Source organism: Macaca thibetana, chromosome 10 (genome assembly GCF_024542745.1).
Source record: "Macaca thibetana thibetana isolate TM-01 chromosome 10, ASM2454274v1, whole genome shotgun sequence".
Lineage (NCBI taxonomy): Eukaryota > Metazoa > Chordata > Mammalia > Primates > Cercopithecidae > Macaca > Macaca thibetana.
The window spans coordinates 55,744,174-55,766,011 of record NC_065587.1 but is presented as its reverse complement, the minus strand read 5'-3'; the positions used below and the strand labels follow the sequence as shown (position 1 = coordinate 55,766,011).

General features: G+C 46.6%; 2 protein-coding genes across 2 annotated transcripts in view; one reads left to right on the top strand and one right to left on the bottom strand.

Annotated features, from left to right (window-relative positions):
* The window catches only part of JPH2 (junctophilin 2), an 80,844-nt gene that overhangs the window by 48,081 nt on the left and 10,925 nt on the right, over window positions 1-21,838 (bottom strand). Inside the window, exon 2 of the mRNA XM_050806467.1 lies at window positions 925-1,714. Coding sequence (XP_050662424.1) covers window positions 925-1,714 — 790 coding nt within the window. The remainder of the gene's footprint in view (window positions 1-924; window positions 1,715-21,838) is intronic.
* The window catches only part of GDAP1L1 (ganglioside induced differentiation associated protein 1 like 1), a 112,551-nt gene continuing 97,405 nt past the window's right edge, over window positions 6,693-21,838 (top strand). Inside the window, exon 1 of the mRNA XM_050806538.1 lies at window positions 6,693-6,702. The gene's annotated coding sequence lies outside the window, so the exon portion shown is untranslated. The remainder of the gene's footprint in view (window positions 6,703-21,838) is intronic.

Sequence of the window (21,838 nt, the reverse complement as noted above, 5' to 3'; positions counted from 1 at the left end):
TGGATAGGTGGGGGGAGGTGAATGAATAGAAGTTTGGTTAAGTGATAGAGGTGGCTGGCTGGATGGTTGGATGACCGGGTGGATGGGCAGGAGTGGAGGTTGTTCTAATGGACAAAAGTGTCGCTGGGTGGATAAATGGAAGTACTTGAGTGAATGGATGAGTGGCTGGGTGTTAAGATGGGTGGCCAGGGAGCTGGAAGCAGCTGAGTGAATGCAGGTGATTGGTGGGTGAGGAGACAGGTGTGTGGATTGAAAGTGTATCTATATGTTTGAATGGGCATCTGGGTAGTTGGATGGGTGGCTGAGTTAATGGATGGATGGTGATTAGCTGGTTGAGTAGGTAAAAGGATGAAAAATTGAGTAGGTTGGATGGAATAGATGAGTAAATTTTTGAGTGAATGGGTGGTTGTTTAGGTAGACGTTAGGCTGTTGTCCAGGTGGATGTTCAGGTGTGACGGGGGACTGGAGGTGGTTGTGTGGGTGGAGGGGTTGTTCAGTGAGTGTTAGAGAAGTTAGTCAATGAAGGAATTGGGTGGATGTCTAGGTGGTTGACTGCGAGGTTGTATGGATAGATGGATGACTGGATGACTGGCTGGGTAAACAGGAAGTAGAATGGGTAGGGGAATGGAGTGGATAACTGGAGAGATCGTTGTTCGGGTGGATATTAGAAAGGTTGGGTGAGTGGTAGGGTTAAGTCAGCGGAGGGGCTGGGTGTAGTTGAGTGATGGATGGATGGATGGATGGATGGATGGGTGAGTGAACAGGAGCCATCAGCTCCCGAAGCGCCTCCAATTAACTCCCTGAAGGTGATGGGGGTAAAAGAAGCAGAATCAGGCTTGGAGACAGGGCCTTCTAGGTTGCCCTGCCCCAAGACCCCCTTCCCCGACGGGAGGCGACCCCTCCCCACCCCCACCGCTGTCCTACCTGGAGGCGGCAATCTCGGCCTTCTGGCGCGCGATGGCAGCGGCGCGCTGGGCGCCCTCCACACTGTGCTCCACTTTCTGGCGGACCTTGTTGCTCTTGAGCTGCAGCATGCGGCGCTTGGTGCCCTTGACCAGCACGTTGTGGCGGTACTTGCCCTCCTCGCGGTGGCCGTCGGGCAGCGTGGTGCAGCCATAGCCGTGGCGCAGGTTGTCTAGCCACTCGCCCTCGTAGCGGAGGCCGCTGGAGCGTTCGCTCACGCCAAAGCCCGAGCGCTTGTCGTTCTTCCACTCGCCCATGTAGGTTTCGGTGGTGGTGGCGTCGATGTCGGCCTCGAAGGGTGTGGCCTCGTCGGCGCCCTCGGCGGCCTCTCCCAGGCTGGCGGTAGACGCGGCGTCGCTGGCGCCCGAGCTGAGGTCGCTCTTAAGGAAGCTGACACGGCTGCGCTGGCTGCCCAGGGACGTGCGCGACTCTGCGCGCCGCAGCTTGCCCAGTAGCGCGCCCCGCTGGAAGAGGCCGCCGCCCTTGGGCGTCCGCGCAGCCGCCTCGGGATTGGCCAGGAGGCTGAGCGCGAAGCCGCCGCGCGGGATGGCGGGCGAGGGCAGCGCGGGGCCGTCGGAGGCCGGCGAGGCTGGCGAGTCCGGGGCCACCGTGCCGTTGCTGTGCTCGCTGCGCAGGGACGACAGCGACGTGCGCAGCGGCGAGCGCACCACCACGGCCATCCCGTAGGGCACGCTCTGGCGCACTCCGTAGCCGTGGCGCATGCCATTGGTGAACTGGCCTTGGTACGTCCCTGCGGGCGAGGAGAGGGCGCGTCAGTAGGCAGAACGACGGATCCCCGCATGTGCACGGTGGCCTGGGAGGGCAAGGGCAGGAGTGGGCAAGGCGGGGTGGGACCGAGAAAGAGGCGCACGGCCGTCTGAGGGTCAGAGTGCACAGTGCTATGAGTGTTTGAGTCTGCTAGAGTGTGCAATAACACGAGTGGGTGAGCCAGGAGAAGCTTGCACGATGGTGGGAATATTTATGTTGGTGGGAACACGGCAGGGTCACAAGTCGTGAACGGATAAGCCAGTGAGTTGACATAGTAGTGTGAATGTTGGAGAGCATGGGTTTGTGTGTGTATTTGTGCAAGATCGTGTGTACAAGACACTTGTGGGTATGCATATCGGTGTCTTGTGATTATATAAGATCATGAGGCGGGGGAAGGTGGCTCATGCCTGTAATCTCAGCACTTTGGGAGACAGAGGCGGGTGGATTGCTTGAGCTCAGGAGTTCAAGACCAACCTGGGCAACATGGTGAAACCTCTCTCTACAAAAACATTAGCCAGGTGTGGTGGCATGCACCTGTGGTCCCAGTTACTAGAGAGGCTGAGGTGGGAGGATCACCTGAGCCCTGGAGGTTGAGGCTGCAGTGAGCCATGATTGTGCCACTGCACTCCAACCTGGGCTACAGACCGAGACCTTGTCTCACACACACACACACACACACACACACACACACACACACACACACACACACACACATATCATGTGTTGCAGGGCAGTGTGTACACAGTGGGGTGAGTGCCTGAGATCTCATGGAGGTGACATTATGGATGTGTATGAGGTTCTGAGTGTGCAAGGCTATCAGAATGCGAAAGAACAAAGTAATACGTAGCACTCCAGGTTGAGTGTGTGAGGTGATGGGCATCAGTGAAACTGAGACACTGAGACCATATGAGACCGTCTGGAGGAAGGCTAGTGGTGTATACAAGGTGTCGGCAACTTAGGCCCTGCATGTACACAAGTCCGTGAGCTCCTGGAATGAGATGCTTTATGTAAGTAGCCATGCGAGTCTTACGTGCGTGGAGAGGCAGCAGAGAGTAGCGGTTCAGAGCACAGACTACAGAGCCAGGCTCCCTGGGTCCATATCCTGCCCCTGCCCTTACTAGCTATGTGACCTTGGGCAACTGACTTAACCTCCCTGTACCTTAGCTTCCTTATCTGCCAGAGGTAATAACTGCCTCTTACCTCACAGGGTTTTTTTGAGGTTTAAACGAGTTAATTTCTCCAAAAAACTCTGAAAGCAAAGATATAATGTGTGATACTGCGATTCTACAAAGTTGTGCTCACGTGTGAGGTCACCCGAGTTGTATGACAGGCTGATACACAGCTGCCAAAATAACTTCATCCTTCACCCCCATCCTGACATGTGGTTCTCCCAGGGCTCATCCAAAACCTTCTCCTATTCTCTCTAGATGATTGCATCATCTAGTGTTTTTAAACTGCCATTTATGTCCCGCTGACCCCATATATCCCCAATCCCTTCCCCTCCCCTCGGTAGCTCCAGATGTCACCTTGGAAATTTGTGTTCCCTTAGATAGTACACAGCCACCTCCAGCTCACATCTCCCCTCACTCACCCCCCACACACCTGGGCCACAGTTATGGTCTTCCTCTCCCACAGGAGTGCTGCTGAAAGGCAGTTCTCTGCCTTCATCTTTGTACCTCTAGCATGTAGAACAGAACCTGATACATAACGTTCACTGCACCGAAGGCAGAAATTCTGAAGCTTCTTTGTTTTAAACACAAGCTGATACGTTCTCCCTGGTTAACAAAAACCAATAGGTCTTCCTCCTAATAAATGTCCAGAGCAAGACGGCTGAGTAGACAACGAAGGAAGGCACTCCTAAACTCACCCCAGCAGACCTGCTGTTGCACTGCTCTTCCCTCTTCCTGAAACTCTTTTCCTCCAGATATCCTTCAAGTCTTTGCTCAATGAGACCTACTTTGACCTCCAGTGATGGCTAATACTGAGTGTCAACTTGATTGGATTGAAGGATGCAAAGTATTGATCCTGGGTGTATCTGTGAGGGTGTTGCCAAAGGAGATTAACATTTGAGTCAGTGGGCTGGGGAAGGTGGACCCACCCTTAATCTGGGTGGGCACCTTCTAACCAGCTGCCAGCAAATATAAAGCAGGCAGAAAAATGTGAAAAGGCTAGACTGGCTTAGCCTCCCAGCCTACATCTTCCTCCCATGCTGGATGCTTCCTGCCCTTGAACATCGGACTCCAAGTTCTTCTGCTTTGGGGCTTGGACTGGCTTCCTTGCTCTTCAGCTTGTGGATAGCCCATTGTGGGACCTTGCGATTGTGTGAGTTACTAATCCTTAATAAACTTTCTGGCTGGGTGCGGTGGCTCACGCCTGTAATCCCAGCACTTTGGGAGGCCGAGATGGGTGGATCATGAGGTCAGGAGATCGAGACCATCCTGGCTAACATGGTGAAACCCCGTCTCTACTAAAAATACAAAAAATTAGACAGGCTTGGTGGCAGGTGCCTGTAGTCCCAGCTACTCTGGAGGCTGAGGCAGGAGAATGGTGTGAACTCGGGAGATAGAGCTTGCAGTGAGCCGAGATGGCGCCACTGCACTCCAGCCTGGGCAACAGAGCGAGACTCCATCTTGAAAAATAAATAAATAAATAAAATAAACTTTCATACACATATGTATCTCCTATTAGATCTGTCTGTCTAGAGAACCCTGACGAAAATACCACCCTGTTTAAAATTGCAATCTGCTTATTTCACATTGTGTGCCTTTATCAAAACATCTCATATATCCCATAAATATTTCATATATACATCTATTATGAACCCACAACATTTCTTCCAAAATTGCAATCTGCCTGCACCCCACCACCCTGCTCACTTATCTACTTTTCCTTATTTTTCCTGTAGCACATATCACCTTCTAACATACTATATGACTTACTTATTACATTAATTGCTTTTCTCCCTCTGCTAAAATGGAAGCTCCATGAGGGCAGGGATCTTTTCTATTTTGTTCTTGGATGGATTCCAGAACCTGGAACAGTGCCTGGTACACACAGGTACTCCGTTAATATCTGCAAAATGGCTGACTGACTAAACCTGTTCAAAAATTCCATCTCATTGGGTGACCTTGGCAATTCCTTTTCTTAACGCCTCCATTGTCTGCCTGTCAATGATGTGTTGGGTGAAGAGCTCTCCAAGGCGGGACCTAACTCTGAGATGCTGAGCTTCTAGGAATTGTTGCACTGTGACTCTGGAGGCGAAGGAGGGCACATCTAGATGCTTCCACACTGCCTGGTCCCTCCCAGCACACACACTGAGCTCAAGATCCCACTTCTACCCCACCCTGCCCCTTCTGCATGAAGAGCCCCCATTAAGGATCCAGAACCCCCATTAAGGATCATGTACAATGCTCACTAAACCTCTCGACAGTCCTGTGAGGTGGGTTCCATGATAATGCTCATTTCCAGGAGGATGCTGGTGATATGAGAGGTTAAGCAATTTGACCAAGGAAATGGGATCCAAGCCTAAGTCGGTCTGATGCCACAGTGTATGCTGCGAGCCCATGGCTCTTAATCCTGGTGTGCATTAGAAGCACCAATGAAACTTTAAAAAGAGAACAACTGATCCTTGGGCTTCACCACCATCAATTCCAGTTTATTCTGTTGGAGAAGGTCCCTAGTCCTTCCAGCCCCTCTGGACAGCAAGAAAGAACAGCCAGGAGGGAGAGACACCTGGGCTCTGTTCCCTTCAATGACCAGCCTCAGAAAACCAAGGATCATGGAATATCAGCACTAAAAGGGCTAAAGAGCAATGGAGAGAGACAGAAATGGAGAAGAAAGCATTGTGCATGATCTCATAGAGGAAGAGGCAAATATGACCTCTATTTCATAGGTAGATTGATGTTCAGAGAAGTTATGTGACTTGCCCAACGTCACACAGTGAGAAAGGAGCAGAACTGGGATTTGAACTAAGGTCCAACTTAAGCTAAGGAAGTGGGAAATGGGATTGTGTGGCAGGTGCAATGAACAGAAATATAAGAATGTGGTATAGCAGATGAAAAATGGGAAGTTGGATAAATGGGAAACCAATAGTCGCATTTCCCAAGCTCATTCACATATGATCCCATTGGATGGAGGCTGAGGACAGAATGGAATGTGGAATCAACCTGGCTTTGAATATCATCTAAGCTGGGGAACCTTAGGCAAGTTCCTTCTTTTGATTCTCAGTTTTGTTTTGTTTTGTTTTTGTTTTTATTTTTATTTTTTGAGACGGAGTCTCGCTCTGTCACCCAGGCTTGAGTGCAGTGGCGCCATCTCGGTTCACTGCAAGCTCAGCCAAGCTCAGGTTCATGCCATTCTCCTGCCTCAGCCTCCAGAGTAGCTGGGACTACGGGCGCCCGCCACCACGCCCAGCTAATTTTTTGTATTTTTAGTAGAGACGGGGTTTCACCGTGTTAGCCAGGATGGTCTCGATCTCCTGACCTCGTGATATGCCCGCCTCGGCCTGCCAATGTGCTGGGATTACAGGCATGAGCCACCGCGCCCGGCCTTGATTCTCAGTTTTTTTATCTGGAAAATGGAAAAGTAATATCCACTTTCCAGGGGTCTTTTGAGGATTAAAAATGAGACAACAAAAACTGGAAACAACTCAAGTATCAATCAGCTGGTACAAGGATAAACTAACACAGTGAAGTGCTAGTCAGCAGGAAGAGAGAGCAGGCTACTGTTACATACAGCGCATGAATGTGTCTCCAAAACATGCTAAATGAACAAAGCTAGAGATGAAAGCTGTGTGATTCCAGTTACATGAAAGTCTCAAAAAAAACAAACCTATAGTGCCAGAAAATGGATCGGTTGCCAGGGACTGAGTGTGGAAGGAATCGAATGCAGAAGGGCACAGGGAAACTTTCTGAGTTGATGGAAATATTCTGCCTCTTTTTTTCTTTTTTGGTGGGGGAGGGAGGTTGGGGGATGGAGTTTTGCTCTTGTCACCCAGGCTGGAGTGCAATGGGTATGATCTCGGCTCACTGCAACCTCCGCCTCCTGGGTTCAAGTGATTCTCCTGCCTCAGCCTCCCGAGTAGCTGGGATTACAGGCATGCGCCACCACCCCCAGCTAATTTTTGTATTTTTAGTAGAGATGGGGTTTCACCATGTTGGCTAGGCTGGTCTCGAACTCCTCACCTCAGGTGATCCACCCACCTCGGGCTCCCAAAGTGTTGGGATTGCAGGAGTGAGCTACTGCGCCTGGCCAAATGTTCTGCATTTTGATTGTGCTGATGGTTTACACTAGTGTGTACATCTGTCACACCCGTACATTTCAAATGCATTTTATCCTATGGAAATTACACCTTGATAAAGTTGAGTTTGTAATGTAAATAAATAAATTGTAAAGAAGTTTTTCAGAAAAACAAACACACAAACAAACCCAGCATAGCATTCTGCAAATATCTGTCAGGAAAGGTGTCAGCTGTACTTTCCAAATGAATCCAGAATCCAGCCGCTTCTCACCACCTCCACTTCGACTAGATGGTGGTCTGTGCCACCGTTCTCTCTCACCTGGATTTTCATAGTCACTGCCACACTGGTCTGCTGATTCCACCCTTGCCCCTCTATCCATCCCTAACAGCAATCAGAGGGATTTTGTTCACATGTATTAAGTCAGATCACGACACTGCACTTTCCCTTCTCACTCAGAAGAAAAGCTGAAGTCCTTAGTGACCCACAGGTCTTACCTGACTTCATCCCCGTCACTCCTCTGTGCTCCTCTCCCCGCATCCTCCCCTTTCCCTCCCTCCACTCTTGCCACAAAGGCTGCTTTGCTGCCACACAGGAGCCATGGAGCCACCTCAGGACCTTGGTATTGCTGTTCCCTCTACCTGTAATGCCCTTCCTCCAGATACATACATGGTTCACCCTCTTGCCATCTTCAAGCCTTTACTCAAATGTCATCGTCTCAGCAAAGCCACCCGTGACCACCCTATTTAAGATTCAACCCCTGCCCAAGGTCTTCTATCTCCCTTCCTTGCTTTATTTTTCCTAGACATATCTAATGCAACATACATTTTGCTTCTTCTCGTGTTATTGACCATCCCCCTCACTGGCATGCGAGCTCCTTAAAGGCAAGGATTATTTTTTTTTTTATTCACGGTGGTATCCTCAGTGCCTTGAACTGTGCCAAATAGGTACTCAGTAAATATGTGTTGGATGAATGAATGAGTAAATGAACAGCAGGCATTCCACAACTGTTTATTCTCTTCTTTCTGTTTTGTCCATCTGCAAACAGCTCTGTGGAAATAACAGCTCTGGGGAGGTATTTTATGGTTCCTGTTTTACAGATGAGAAAAAACTAAGGCCTATCAAGGACAAAGGACTCATCCAAGATGACACAGCTAATAAATATGCCAGAGCCAAACTCACATCCATGTCTGGCTATGCTCCTCTACTTCTCAGAAGAAATAAGAAAAAAAAATGAAAGGGGAAAGTGAACAGGCAGAGAGCAGAGAAGATGGGTAGAAAACGTACTACAAAGATTCATTCATAGACACCCTCCACACTGCGGTTGGGGGTTAGTGTTAGTTCGGGGTGTGACCGTGGGTTGGGGTGAGGGGTGGAGGGAGTGTGATGTATTTGGGTGAGTGGGGGATTGGGGAAGCCCAAACATGTCGTGGGTATATAACAATTAATTTTTAGTTTTTTTTGGTTTTTTTTGTTGGGGGGGGGTGGGGGTGGGGGGTGGGTGAGGGGGGGGGGGGGGATGGGGGAACTGTATACACTTCATGTATATTTTAAAAAAAAAAAAAAACAAAAAAAAAAAAAAAAAAAAAAAAAAAAAAAAAAAAAAAAAAAAAAAAAAAAAAAAAAAAAAAAAAAAAAAAAAAAAAAAAAAAAAATAAAAAAAAAAAAAAAAAAAAAAAAAATTTTTTTATTTAAAAAAAAAAAAAAAAAAAAAAAAAAAAAAAAAAAAAAAAAAAAAAAAAAAAAAACAAAAAAAAAAAAAAAAATAAACAAAAAAAAAAAAAAAAAAAACAAAAAAAAAAAAAAAAAAAAATAAAAAAAAAAAAAAAAAAAAAAAAAAAAAAAAAAAAAAAAAAAAAAAAAAAAAAAAAAAAAAAAAAAAAAAAAAAAAAAAAAAAAAATAAAAAAAAAAAAAAAAAATAAAAAAAAAATTTTAAATTTATTTATTTTTTTGTAAACTGGGAGAAAGAGAGAAGAAATCTAATCTCTGGGTTGGACAACTTTATGAAATTAAATCAACCAACCTACCTTTAGCTTCAGTTTGGCATGAGATGGGCTGACGTGGTCCCTTTAAGCCCAAGAAAAACTGAGATTGCAACAGGAGAGCAGCTCTTGGCCACCATTTGGGAAGGAAACAGTCAGGCTATATTAGGAAACTTACAAGCGAATGGCAAGAGGCACAGACACCCAGGGGAGGCTGGGAGTGACAGGGCCCTGGGAAGGGGAAAAACCGACTCCTGAGGCCACCCCCGGTCCAAATCTCTCCAAGACAGGGCAGTTCTCCCTGGGGACAGGAACAATGCATCTGCAAAGGGAGAGAGGGAGGCCCTTGTCCATGGCCACCTGGCTGAGAGGGGCCGTCTGCAGAAGGAGGGGCTCCTCCAATACCCTTTGAGCTGCCTCCTCACTGAGCTTTGTAAACCCTGCAGGGCTTCCCACTGCCCCAAAGGAAAGGATCAAGATCCCCAACTGCCTACAAAACCTGGCAGGGGCTGCCCCTGCCACCTCCCCTGCCTCATCTTGGACTGCTCACCACTCACACTTGCCTTCCCACCTTGGGGCCTTTGCACAAGCTTTCCTCATTTTTTTGCGTGCTCTTCTCTTCCTTCTTCCCCTGGCCAACTTCTATTGACAGCTCAAGCTTTGGCTTAAACGTGACTTCATCCAGGAAGATTTCTTGAGTCCCGTTCCCTGAGTGCTGCCAGAAACAGCCACACGTTATCATGTCATCCATTTTTCTTAGCACTTTTCACAGGTGCCATTTGTTCACCATAAGCCTTCCCTGCTTGTCTTTGACTTCCAAGAGGGAGGAAGCTTTGTCTACCTTATTCTTGCTAAGATCCTGCCGTCTAGCACAGTTCCCAGGCCCAGGGAAATCCTTGGTAAGCATCCAGTGATTTTTCGACTCTTTTCCTGAATGACAGTCTTATGTCTTTTGAGGGGCAGGAAACCCATCTCTTTTCCCTCATGACTCGGTATGCAGTAGGTGCTCAGTAGTGGACAGCAGTGGCTGCCAAGGGTGTTCAGGTCCAGATTCAGCAGTTCAAGCCCTAGGAGTTATTAGTGTACACGTAAAATCCTGGTGAAGGCCATAACCATGGCAAAAATAAGGTCCTGTCCCCCGCACAGAACTCCTGAAATTAATAAAACCTAAATACAGCCTTCTTGCAGTTGCTTTTCTGGTGAGTGTGGAATAACAGGGATTTAAATCTAAACTCTGACGTTGAATAGTTCTAAGACATGCATAAACTATTTAAGCCTGCAGAGCCTCAGTTTGTCCTTCTGTAAAATGGAAATTATGATACCTACTTCATCTGGTTGTTCATACAACCCTTTGCATTTGACAAGCTAGATGAAGACCATGCATTCTTTTAGCTAGGTGCAGCGATACAGTCGTGAACTAAGTGGACATGATCCCTGCCAGCAAGGGGCTTAGAGTCTTGTGCCAGGGATAGACTAAATTTCATTAACCAATCACAGAAATAAATGCAGCCACGGCAGTAGTCCAGATGAGAGGTGATGCCCCAGGTCTTGAGTGGCAGGGAGTGGGGAGGGTGGGTTGAAGATTAAATGAACTATGTGTGAGGCAGCTAGCTCAGTGCCTAGTTTATAGTAAGTGTTCAATAAACCCTAGATTTTTGACAGATCAGAGTCTTTGCCCAGAAAGGATTAACTGAAAGATGAAAAGGAGCCACAGAAGACAGAGAGAGCTCAAGAAGAAAATGAGACCAGCTCCAATTTTCTGCCCAGGTCCAGTTGTTTGTAAGAAAGCATGTTTGTGCTCTGGAATACTCAGATTTTGCTGGTTGGGGCACACCCCTGACTCATGGAGAAGGCCTCAGAGTTTCTGACCTTAGGAGTCAGAAAATGTTGGGATCTGTTCATTCACCTCCATGCTCCTAAACACATACTACAGTATAGTTTCTGGCAGCCATATCTACAGTACAAGATCCCCTTTCCTGGAGAGAGATTATGACTTAATTGCTCTGGATATTGGATATTTTTTAAAGTAACCCAGATGATTCTAATGTGCAGGCTGGGTTGGGAGCTGTAAACTCTCCCCACTGACCTCCCATCAACCATCATGCTCCATTGCTTCTGTCAAACCTGCTACCTTATCTGGGCACGGTGGCCCGCGGCTGTAATCCCAGCACTTTGGGAGGCTGAGGCAGGTGGATCACTTGAGGCCAGGAGTTCGAGACCAGCCTGGCTAACATAGCGAAACTCTGCCCCTATTAGCAATACAAAAATTAGCTAGGGATGGTGGCGCACACCTGTAATCCCAGCTACTCGGGAGGCTGAGGCAGGAGAATCGCTTGAACCCAGGAGGCAGAGGTTGCAGTGAGCCGAGATGGCACCACTGCACTCCAGCCTGGGAGACACAGTGACACTCTTTCTCAAAAAAAAAAACAAAACAAAAACAAAATAATAAAAATAAAAAACCCTGCTAACCATTGCCCTTAGCACACAGATGCTCCCAGCTAGTAGACCATGCTCTCAGAAGTCTCCATTGCTTCTGCACCCAGATGTGAAGTTTGATGTTTAAGATTATTCCCAAACTTGTTTACTCCAGTTGTGTTCATTTTTGAAATGATGTGATTTATGGATGTTTCTCATGTAAACCAATGGGATATGAATGTACCAAAAAATGAAGAGGGTTGCTTAAAAGCCAGATACTTTTAGATGTTCATAAAAGAGAGTTCCTAAAAAATTATCCTCAAATTCTGTATAAATGAAATACCTATCTAAGACTGGGAATGAAATTATAAAAACCTAGACATTTTCTACACTCAGGTTGCCAGCGTTTTTAACTTCTCACTCCTCGTTAAAGAAACTGAAAGAAACTAGTTTTTGTAGATTACACGTTATGGGCGTGCAAGAAAGACAATGAGAAACTCCATTCATTAAAGACTTTGTCATCAGAAGACTAGTGAATGAAAAGTAAAGATTGAATTACTATATGTTATACATATATGTGATTTAAATTAAAATAAAAAATATAAGACATATGGGCTATTTTTGGGTTGCTCTGCTTTTACTGACTTATTCAATTAACCAATTTATAACTGGTATTGATGACATCTGATAAGAGGGCTTCTACTGTGGTTTTAACATCAGTCTGAATACATTTGCTTTGGCAAATAGATCTGTCTATTTCAGGAAGACACCAGAAAGACCATGAAGACTATGATAAAGAAAACAGGCAAATTGGCCAGCTTGGTGGCTCATGTCTGTAATCCCAGTACTTTGAGAGGCAAAGGCGGGCAGATCACCTGAGGTCGGGAGTTCAGGACCAGCCTGGCCAACATGGAGAAACCCCATCTCTACTAAAAAAAAGTACAAAATTAGCCAGACATGGTGGCACATGCCTGCAATCCCAGCTACTCGGGAGCCTGAGGCAGGAGAATTGCTTGAACCCAGGAGGCGGAGGTTGTGGTGAGCTGAGATCGTGCCATTGCACTCCAGCCTGGGCAACAAGAGCAAAACTCTGTCTCAAAAAAGAGGAGAGGAGAGGAGAAGAGAGGGAGAAAATAAGCAAATCACCATATGCCAAAGGCCTCAGTATGTGCTTTTATGTGAGACTTTTTCACAGGGTGTGAATCCAAGGTTTGGATGAGTTGAGCAAGGAGGAAACTGTACTTTTCATTCTTTTACAGGGAAATGATGATTGCGGGCTGAGCCACTGGGTACTCTATCTTTGCCTGGTCTACAGGAATTTTCCTGGTGTGTTTGGTACAGGTCATTCAGCTGTATCCAAAAGAGGCCAACGTATGAGCATGTATCCTGTAGAAGAGTTTCCCTGCTCTATAAACTAATAATCCATTAAGGCAGGTTCTCCAAAACTGTATTTCTCAAAACTTGCGTTAATGTGTTTTATCATGGGGGAATAAAGAACAGTTCTGAAGTTCAGAAAGTCTGAGAAAATCGAAGTGAAATAAGATGAAAGGTCTCCTTCCCATGGGATTTATCAGAAGCCTTAATGTGCTCATGACGACTGTGGCTCTCCAAGCAGATGTTATTTAATCAGAAGATCCTGTTCACAGAGCGTCTGCCAGGATTTGTGTTCCACAGAACCCACTTTGGGCAATGGCAATTCTCTATTTCTTTGCTGATAGGACCTCAGTTTTGTTCCAGTGTCTAGTTCTCCTCCATGAGATTTAGAGAAGGGTAAGCCTATCTCCAACTCTAGGGGTAAATTGTGATTGCTCTAAGCCAGACTCAGATTTTCCTTGCCAATGACTGGATTATACATGAGTATGTGGTGAAATCTAGCACTGAGACTGAGGGAAAATCAGCTGGGAGGGGAGGCAGAAAAGAGTTTTTTGTTCTCATAAAAAGATACATGCAGAGAAACACAGCCTCTTCTTCTGCTGGATGTCAATGCATCTGGAGGTGATCCCAGAGCTGTGGCAGCCACTTTGGGACCATGAGGAGAGCTAGCTGAAAACAAAGCTGATACTCTGCGGATGACAGAGCAAAAAGCTGGCAGGAAGCTGGATCTTTGTTGATGCTGTTGAGCCTCCAAATTAACCAATCCTGGGGCTCCTCTACCTCTGGATTTTTGATTATATGAAATAATAAATATCCTCACTGTTTAAGTGTGTGCTGTCCAATATGGTAGCCACTAGCCACCTGTGGTCATTGAACACTAAATTTTTAAAACTTCATACCAAAAGAATGGAAAATGTCTCATTAATGATTGTATATTGGTTACACACAAAAAAGATATTATTGTGGACAATGAGTTAAATAAAACATATTAAAGTTAATTTCACCTTTTAAAATATGACTATTAAAAAATTTTAAATTACATTTGTAGTTCATATTATACTTCCATTAGGAAGTGCTAGGTTAAGTCATTTGGAGTTAGGGTTTTCTGTGACCTGCAAACAAAAGAGCATCTTAATGGATACAGGTAACATCATTTTGATTTTACAGTTGGAAAAGCCAAAACTAAGAATTTTAATGACTTGCTCATGATGACACAATGTGGCAGTTGTTGGCAGTTACAGCCAAGTGTCCTGACTAGTGTTTTCACTTCTAAGAATATGAGAACTTCCCTGACAGGTTAAAGGCTCCAAAATTCTCACCCAAATCTCAGCTCTAAAGAAAGCATGACCATTTCAGAAATGTAAGTGCTATGGTTCAGATGTTTGTCCCCTCCAAACTTCATGTTGAAATGTTATCCTCAGTGTTGGAGGTGGGGACTAATGGGAAGTGTTTGGGTCATGGGGGCAGATCCCTCGTGAATAGATTAATGCCTTCCCTTGGGGGTGAGTGAGTTCCTACTCTATTAATTCCCACAAGAGCTGGTTGTTACAAACAGCCTGGCACCTTTTCACTCTCACTCTTGCTTCCACTCTTGCCATGTGATCTCTGCACACACTGGCTCCCCTGCACCTTCTGCCATGAGTGGAAGCAGCCTGAGGCCCTCATCAGAGGTAGATGCTCCACCTTGAACTTTCCAGCCACCAGAATCGTTAGCCAAATAAACATTTTTCTTTATAAATTACCTGGCCTTGGGTATTCTTTTTTTTTTTTTTTTTCTGAGATGGAGTCTTGCTTTGTTGCCCAGGCTGGCATGCAGTAGCGTGATCTTGGCTCACTGCAACCACCGCCTCCTGGGTTCAAGCAATTCTCCTGCCTCAGCCTCCCAAGTAGCTGAGACTACAGGTTCCTGCCACCATGCCCAGCTAATTTTTTGTAGTTTTAGTAGAGACGGGGTTTTGCTATATTGGCCAGGCTGGTCTCGAACTCCTGACCTCGTGATCCACCCGTCTTGGCCTCCCAAAGTGCTGGGATTACAGGCATAAGCCACCACACCCAGCCCTCAGGTATTCTTGTATAGCAACACAAAATTGACTAAGACACCAAGGAAGAGCTGAGAGATCCAGAATCCAGTTTGAGATATCAAAGAAACATATGGGCCAGACCAGGATTCTGCCTCCAAATATAGAATGGACACTGAGAACACCACCCCATCTGGCCAGTGACACCTTCCTATTTCTAGGGAACTATCTGAGGTTGGAAGATCAGTTCTGGGTGCTATGGCTTGAATGTTTGTCCCCCCAAAAAAACTTATATTGAAACTTAATCCTCAATGTGGCAGTATTGAGAGGTGGGGCCTTTATGAGGTGATTAATCCACTCATGGATTCATGGTTTAATTGGTTATGGGAGTGGGGCTGGTGGCTTTATAAGAAGAGGAAGAGAGATCTGAGCTAGCACACTTGGTCCCCTCATCACATGACACCCTGTGCCACCTTGGGACTCTGCAGAGAGTCCCCACCAGTAAGAATGGCCTCTCCTGATATGCCCCCTTGACTTTGGACTGCCTAGCCTCCAGAACTCTAGGAAATACATTTTGTTTCTTATAAACTACACAGTTTCAGGTATTCTGTTATAAGTAACAGAAAGCAGACTAACACATTGGAGAACTGAGCAGAGATGGAGAGAAAGGAACGAGGACTAGCTCCTTTCTAGGAGTCCCCATTGCCTATGGAAGTCCTTACCTGATAGTCCAGTCCCTTCATGACCTGGTTCCAAGTCACTTTCCCAGCCTTGTCTTCCCAAATCCTTCATAGCCCAGTTTCAAACCACCTCCTTCAGGTAATCACCTTCCTTCCTCCAAATTCTCATTGCCCAAGACATTTATCACTTCTTACTTCCCATGGCAGCTCTCTTATCTTTATCTTGCCTGTTTTGTCTACCAGCCACCCCTGATCCTTCTCCAAGTCCTCTCACACAGTACCAGATGTTGGCACAAGATATTTGGGTGGCCCATAGAAGTATCATCAACAAATTTCAGACAGTGTTTAAGACGGCGCGTGGCAGATATAGAGTGAGCATCAGAGAGTCCAGGGGTTAGAGGCTCTTCTCCAAGCATACCAAGATCAGACCAGGTGAACCAGAAATGCTCACTGCGGTCAGCACGCATGCCCGTGCCACAGACACCACACAGATGCTCCTGAGTATAAGGGACTCATCCCAGCTTGGCTCTAACCCACCTTGATAAAGACTATGGACCCAGCATCCCAGAGAAAGTAAGTCAGGGCTAAGACATCTTTGGAGGTAGCAAAGAATAATGGAAATTACACGCCCTTTAGAAACAGATAGATCTGACTCTGAATATCTCCTTAATTTTGCTTAATATATGGTTAAAATAAATAGGTAAGAAAGTATTGTAACAGATACAGGCATCATCATTTCGATGTTATAATTGGAAAAACTGAAACTAAGAATTTAAATGACTTTCTCATGATGACGCACTGCGCTATTCCTTAATTTTTCTACCTCTCTTGGTCTCCACCCTATCTGTCTAGTCCAAGCCACGTCCTTTTCTCCCTTGATGATGACAGTAGTATCCTCCCTGCCCCCCACTTCAGTTGACCCTTTGCTGCTGCCACTCATCTTCTTCGTAAGATGCAAATCTCAGCAGGTTACTCCCCCTCTGAAAACCCTGCAGTAACTTCCCAGTGCCTTGAGAATTGTCTCAGGTCAGTATCCCTAGGGAACAGATTCTGAAGCTGAGATGATGTGTGGGTGATTTCGCAGAGAGCGCTCTCAGGAAGAGCACGTGTAAGGAAGGAAGCAGGATTTGGCAGGGTGAGAAGCTGAACATCTGCAACAGAATCGTCAACTGATCCCAGGGGCATTTAAGCTGGGATAGCCCTTCAGAGTCGCCCAAAATCAAAGCAAGGGGGCCAGGTCATTACAGTCATTGGATGTGAATGAGACAGCTCCCTTTGTTGGAGAGAAATACCCAGCTAGGATCTGTCAGCTGCTAACACTCCTGGCAGCTCGGGGAATGTGTCCTAAGGAGTGTCTGAAGGGATAGCCCGGAGTCTATAAGAAGGATGAAGTCCAAGCTCCTCACTGTGACCCACAAAACCCTCATGATCTGGGCTTTGCCAATCCCTCCAGCCTCATCCACCCCACTCTCCCTCTGAGTCTGTGCTCCAGCCTTTTCTGGAACACAGCATGCTCAGGTCTCACCTCCAAGCCTTTGCATTTGCTGTCCCTTCTGCCTGCCTGTGTGGCCTCCCCTGTCACCCAGTTTATCCCTATTCATCCTGCAGATCTCAGCTCAAACATCACTTCCTCAAGGAAGCCTTCTCTGATTATCAGACCAGACCAGGTTTCCCTGTTATCAGTTCATAAACTCTTTTATTCTTCCCTCAAAATATGTATCACATTTTGTATTTAAGTAACTGTATTTAGATACCGGTCTCTGCTGTTATATACACGCACTCGGGGGCAGGGACAGGTCTTCCTTGCCCACCACAGCATCCCCAGCACTCCGTGCAGGAACTAACACATGGAAGACATTCAGCAGATACTGTCCAATGCATTAACAAGCACAGGCTTTGAATAAGGTCTCCCTGAGTCTGTCTCCTCAGGGAGACAGTGAGCATAGCAAGTTTCCTTTGCAGGGTTGCTGTATTACATGGTTTATCTAGCAGAGATCTCAGGCTCTCAACAAAGGTTGGCTCCCTTCACTTCATGGGAAAAGACTGTAGGGTGACCAGTCATCCCAGTTTGCCTATGTCTGAGAGGTTTCCTGGGATGTGGAACTTGCAGTGCTAACACTGGGCAGTTTCAGGCAAATTGAGATGGCTGATCACCCTAAATTGGGGTGAGAAGGAAAAAAAGGGCATTTTGTATTCGTACAATAGTCAGGATATAGTAGCAAACCAGCTCTTTAGGAAAAACAAAGCAACCAACCTCAGTTTGTAACATTAGTCAGTTTCCACTGTGCAAATACCCCCACCATGACTGCAAAGTTCCTGAGCTCTCAGGAGCCAGTAGGAGCTGGCTCTCGTAACCCGTATGTGTGTATATAGAAATACTTTTTGTTTTGTTTTGTTTCGAGACAGAGTCTCACTCTGTAATCCAAGCTGGAGTGCGGTGGCACAATCACAGCTCACTGCAGCTTCAACCTCCTGGGCTGAAGTGATCCTTCCACCTCAGCCTCCCAAGTAACCCGGACCACAGGTGCATGCCATCACGCCTGGCTAATTTTATTTTTTTGTAGAGATGTGGTCTCACTATGTTGCCCAGGCTGCTCTTGAACTCCTGGATTCAAGCAGTCCTCCTGCCTCAACCTCCCAAAATGCTGCAATCACAGGCATGAGCCACCCAGCCTGGCCCAATAACCCATATTTAATATGAGCACTCAGGTTTCTATTGCAAATCTGCAACACAGCCATAGATAACCTCAGCTCTGGTGTAAGTGAGAATATTTCAATCCTGAGAAGGTCACAGCTGGAGTGGAGCTTGGAGATTAAAACAGCTTTTATAAAAATTATGACAGTAAAAAATCTGACATAAAAATATTATAACAGTAAAAAAAATCTGATATTAACTGACTCCATCTTACTTCTAACCTCACAAGCTAACTGTCTTCATTCATGCCTGGACGTAGACCAAACTAAAAATTGAGTTAATAGTTTAAGACAAAAACAGTTAACAGTCCTTTCCTGAAACTAACGCCCTCTTGACTCAGAGACCAAAACCACCTTTATAAAATTATGACTCCAGAGAAATATAGCCAGAGGTTACAGAACTTGTAACCTCCCCAGTGACTCCTGTAGATAACATCACTACTGTCAGAACCTAAAATTGCCCTTTCAAATATTTTTTGAACTTTTACATTCTGACGCTTCTACCCAGACCTGTGACTCATAATAAAAAACTAATTCAACCAGTCCTGTAACCCCCACCCCGAAACTGCCTCAGTACAAAAAAGCCAGCTTCAACTTCCTATAATTTCATCCCTCATCCAACCAATCAACATTTCCCTCTCCCTAGCCCCCTGCCCGCCAACCTACCCTTAAAAAACGCTGCCTTCCAAACTTTCAGAGACACACATTTAAATAATAAGCCCCCATCTTCCCACTTGACTAGCCCTACATCGATTAAACTCTTTCTCTACTACAATGCCATTGTCCCAATAAGTTAATTTTATCCATACAACAAACAAACAAAGGCCCGGCGCTGTGCCTCACACTTGTAATCCTAGCACTTTGGGAGGCCAAGACAGGTGGTTCACGAGGTCAGGAGTTCAAGACCACCCTGGCCAACATGGCAAAACACCATCTCTACTAAAAATACAAAAATTAGCCTGGTGTGGTGGCGTATGCCTGTAATCCCAGCTACTCAGAAGGCTGAGGCAAAGAATTGCTTGAACCCGGGAGGCGGAGGTTGCAGTGAGCCGAGATTGTACCACTGCACACCAGCCTGGGCGACACAGCAAGACTCCGTCTCAAGAAAAACAAACACAAAAATTCATCGGACGATGATAAGATCTTCTAGTCCAAGCCCATAAGTAATTCATCGCATAGGCCACTTATTCCCCATCCTGTGTCCACAGCTGACATTGCTAATGGGTCCTGAGGCTGAGTAGCACTATAGCCTGCAGTCCCCCCTCACCACTTCCACAGGTAGTCCCACCCGATTAGCCAGTGTTGTGCATGAGAAAATCTGCTTACCTTCATGGGTAAGTATAGTCTTATTCCTTCATTATACAGGGGAGGAAGCTTAGGCTCAGAGAGGTAGAGGGACCTGGCCAAGGCCACACAGCCCAGGAGTAGCTCAGCTGGGACTGAAGAACAGGTCCCTTGCCTCAAATGCTCTTCCAACCCTGCCTTGCATTGAAAAGCTGAGTACCCAGAGTGACGAGGAACAAAGGGAGGCTGTCCAGGATTCTGAGCCTAGATTCTGGAAAACTGTGCTTAGACACCCCCACCCCCAACCCTTTTTGCATCCTGAGGGCTCCTTATTATGTCTACGTGTAAATACTGTTTGTATGGAGGAAGTACTTTTTAAAAATTGCAAAAGTTGAGCCAGGTGCAGTGGCTTACGCCTGTAATCCCAGCACTTTGGGAAGCTGAGGTGGGTGGATCTCTTGAGCTCAGGAGTTCAAGACCAGCCTGCTCAATCCCTCTCTCTACTAAAACTACAAAAAAGTAGCTGGGTGTGGTGGTGCATGTCTGTGGTCCCAGCTACTCAGGAGGCTGACATGGGAGGATTGCTTGAGCCCCGTGCATTGTACAGGGGTGGAGGTGGCGGGGGGCCAAGATCTCTCCTGCACTCCAGCCTGGGTAACAGAGTGAGACCCTGTCACAAATTAAAAAAAAGAAAGAAGACAAAATTTTAAAAGTCATATGCTCATTGCAAAAAATCCAAACAACAGAAGAGTATATAAAAGAAAACACCTTTGTGCGATCTCCCCAGGGTAACTCCTGTTAATGATTTAGATCCTTCCAGGCCTTTTTCTGCCAATTTGCAACCATATACTTATCACAAATAGACTAAAAGATTAGCTGTTCACCAGTCTACCACTGACCCCATCTCTGAGAACATACCTAGCACCTAGCAGGCACTCAATAGATATTTGCCAAGTGGCTTTTGTTCACTTATAATGCCTTAGATTTCTTTCTGTATGAATATAGGTGGGTTCACCTCTGCCTTTTTAAGGGCCTTTTGTAGTTCATCGCATGGTCTCATAAATTAATTTAGCAGTCCCTCCGGTGAGCATTTAGACTGTGTTACATTTTTCCCATAACAATCCCAACCAAGGCCTTGCTCTCTGGCTGGCCTGCAAGGCTGGCACCAAAGTCCCTTCCCATGGCTTCCAAATGCTGCTGTCCATCACATCTCCACAGTCTCTGGTTTCCTGGGATCACCAACAGACAACCCAAAGCAGAGGAGCTGGCTGCATTTGGGACCAGCTCCCGGGAGCAGGGTCAGGTTGCGGTGGGTGGATGACAAGTCCCTGAGCCCGCAGGGCTCCACCACCCCTACATCCAGAGGCTGCTGCCCCAGATGATGCCCCGTAGCTCACCCGAAAGCAGGGGATTAACCAGGAGGCATCGCCTGGGTGCTGACAGCCCTGGAGCCTGTGGCCTGGGGGAAAGGCCCATTTCCAGGCCTTGAGTCAGCTCAGCAACCCTGAGGGACTTGGAGACCAGAAATGATTGTGTGTGCAGCAGGCAAGAAAGGTCAAGGGGAGAGGGTCTAAAAGGATCCCCACCTACCTGTGCACAGGCCTGCCCACAACCCCAATGCCCATGGACACTTCCAACAGGCATCTCTCACCCATGGTGTCCAGTACTGAACTCCTGACCTTCCCTTCTCAAACCCTCACCCCATCTCAGTTCATGGAAACACCATCCTTCCATGGTTCAGGCAAAAGCCTTGGGACCATCTTTGACTCCTCTTTCTCTCAATCCTGTCCAGTCTATAAGCTTTTGCTTCAAAATGCGTCTTCTCACCACCCCTGCTGCTACAAGGTAATGGTGCAAGCCACCATCATCTCACCAGTAATAATTGTGTTAAACTCACTAGTTGGTCTCCATGCCACCTCCCCCTCACCCAATACCTGTCTTCCCAAAACAGCCTCTTCTCAACACAGTAGCTGAAAGAATCTCATCAAATGGGTCAGATCCTGTCTATCTTTTTTTTCTTTAGAGACAGAGTCTCACTACGTTGCCCAGGCTGGTCTTGAACTCCTGGGCTGAAGCAATCTTCCTGCCTTGGCCTCTTAAAGTGCTGGCCTTCTCCGTACATCCCATCCAGGGTACATACTGTCGGTTTGTCTGTCATTGATGATGTTAAATTTGATCACTTTGTTAAAAGGTAGCCATAGGCTGGGCATAGTGGCTCAGGCCTATAATCCCAGCAATTTGGGAAGCTGAGGCAGGCAGATGGCTTGGGCTCAGGAGTTTGAGACCAGCCAGGGCAACATGGAGAAACCCCATCTCTACAGAAAAATTAGCCAGGCATGGTGGCGTGCACCTGTAATCCTAGGAACTTGCAGGCTGGGATGGGAGGATCGCTTGAGCCCAGGAAGTGGAGGCTTCAGTGAGC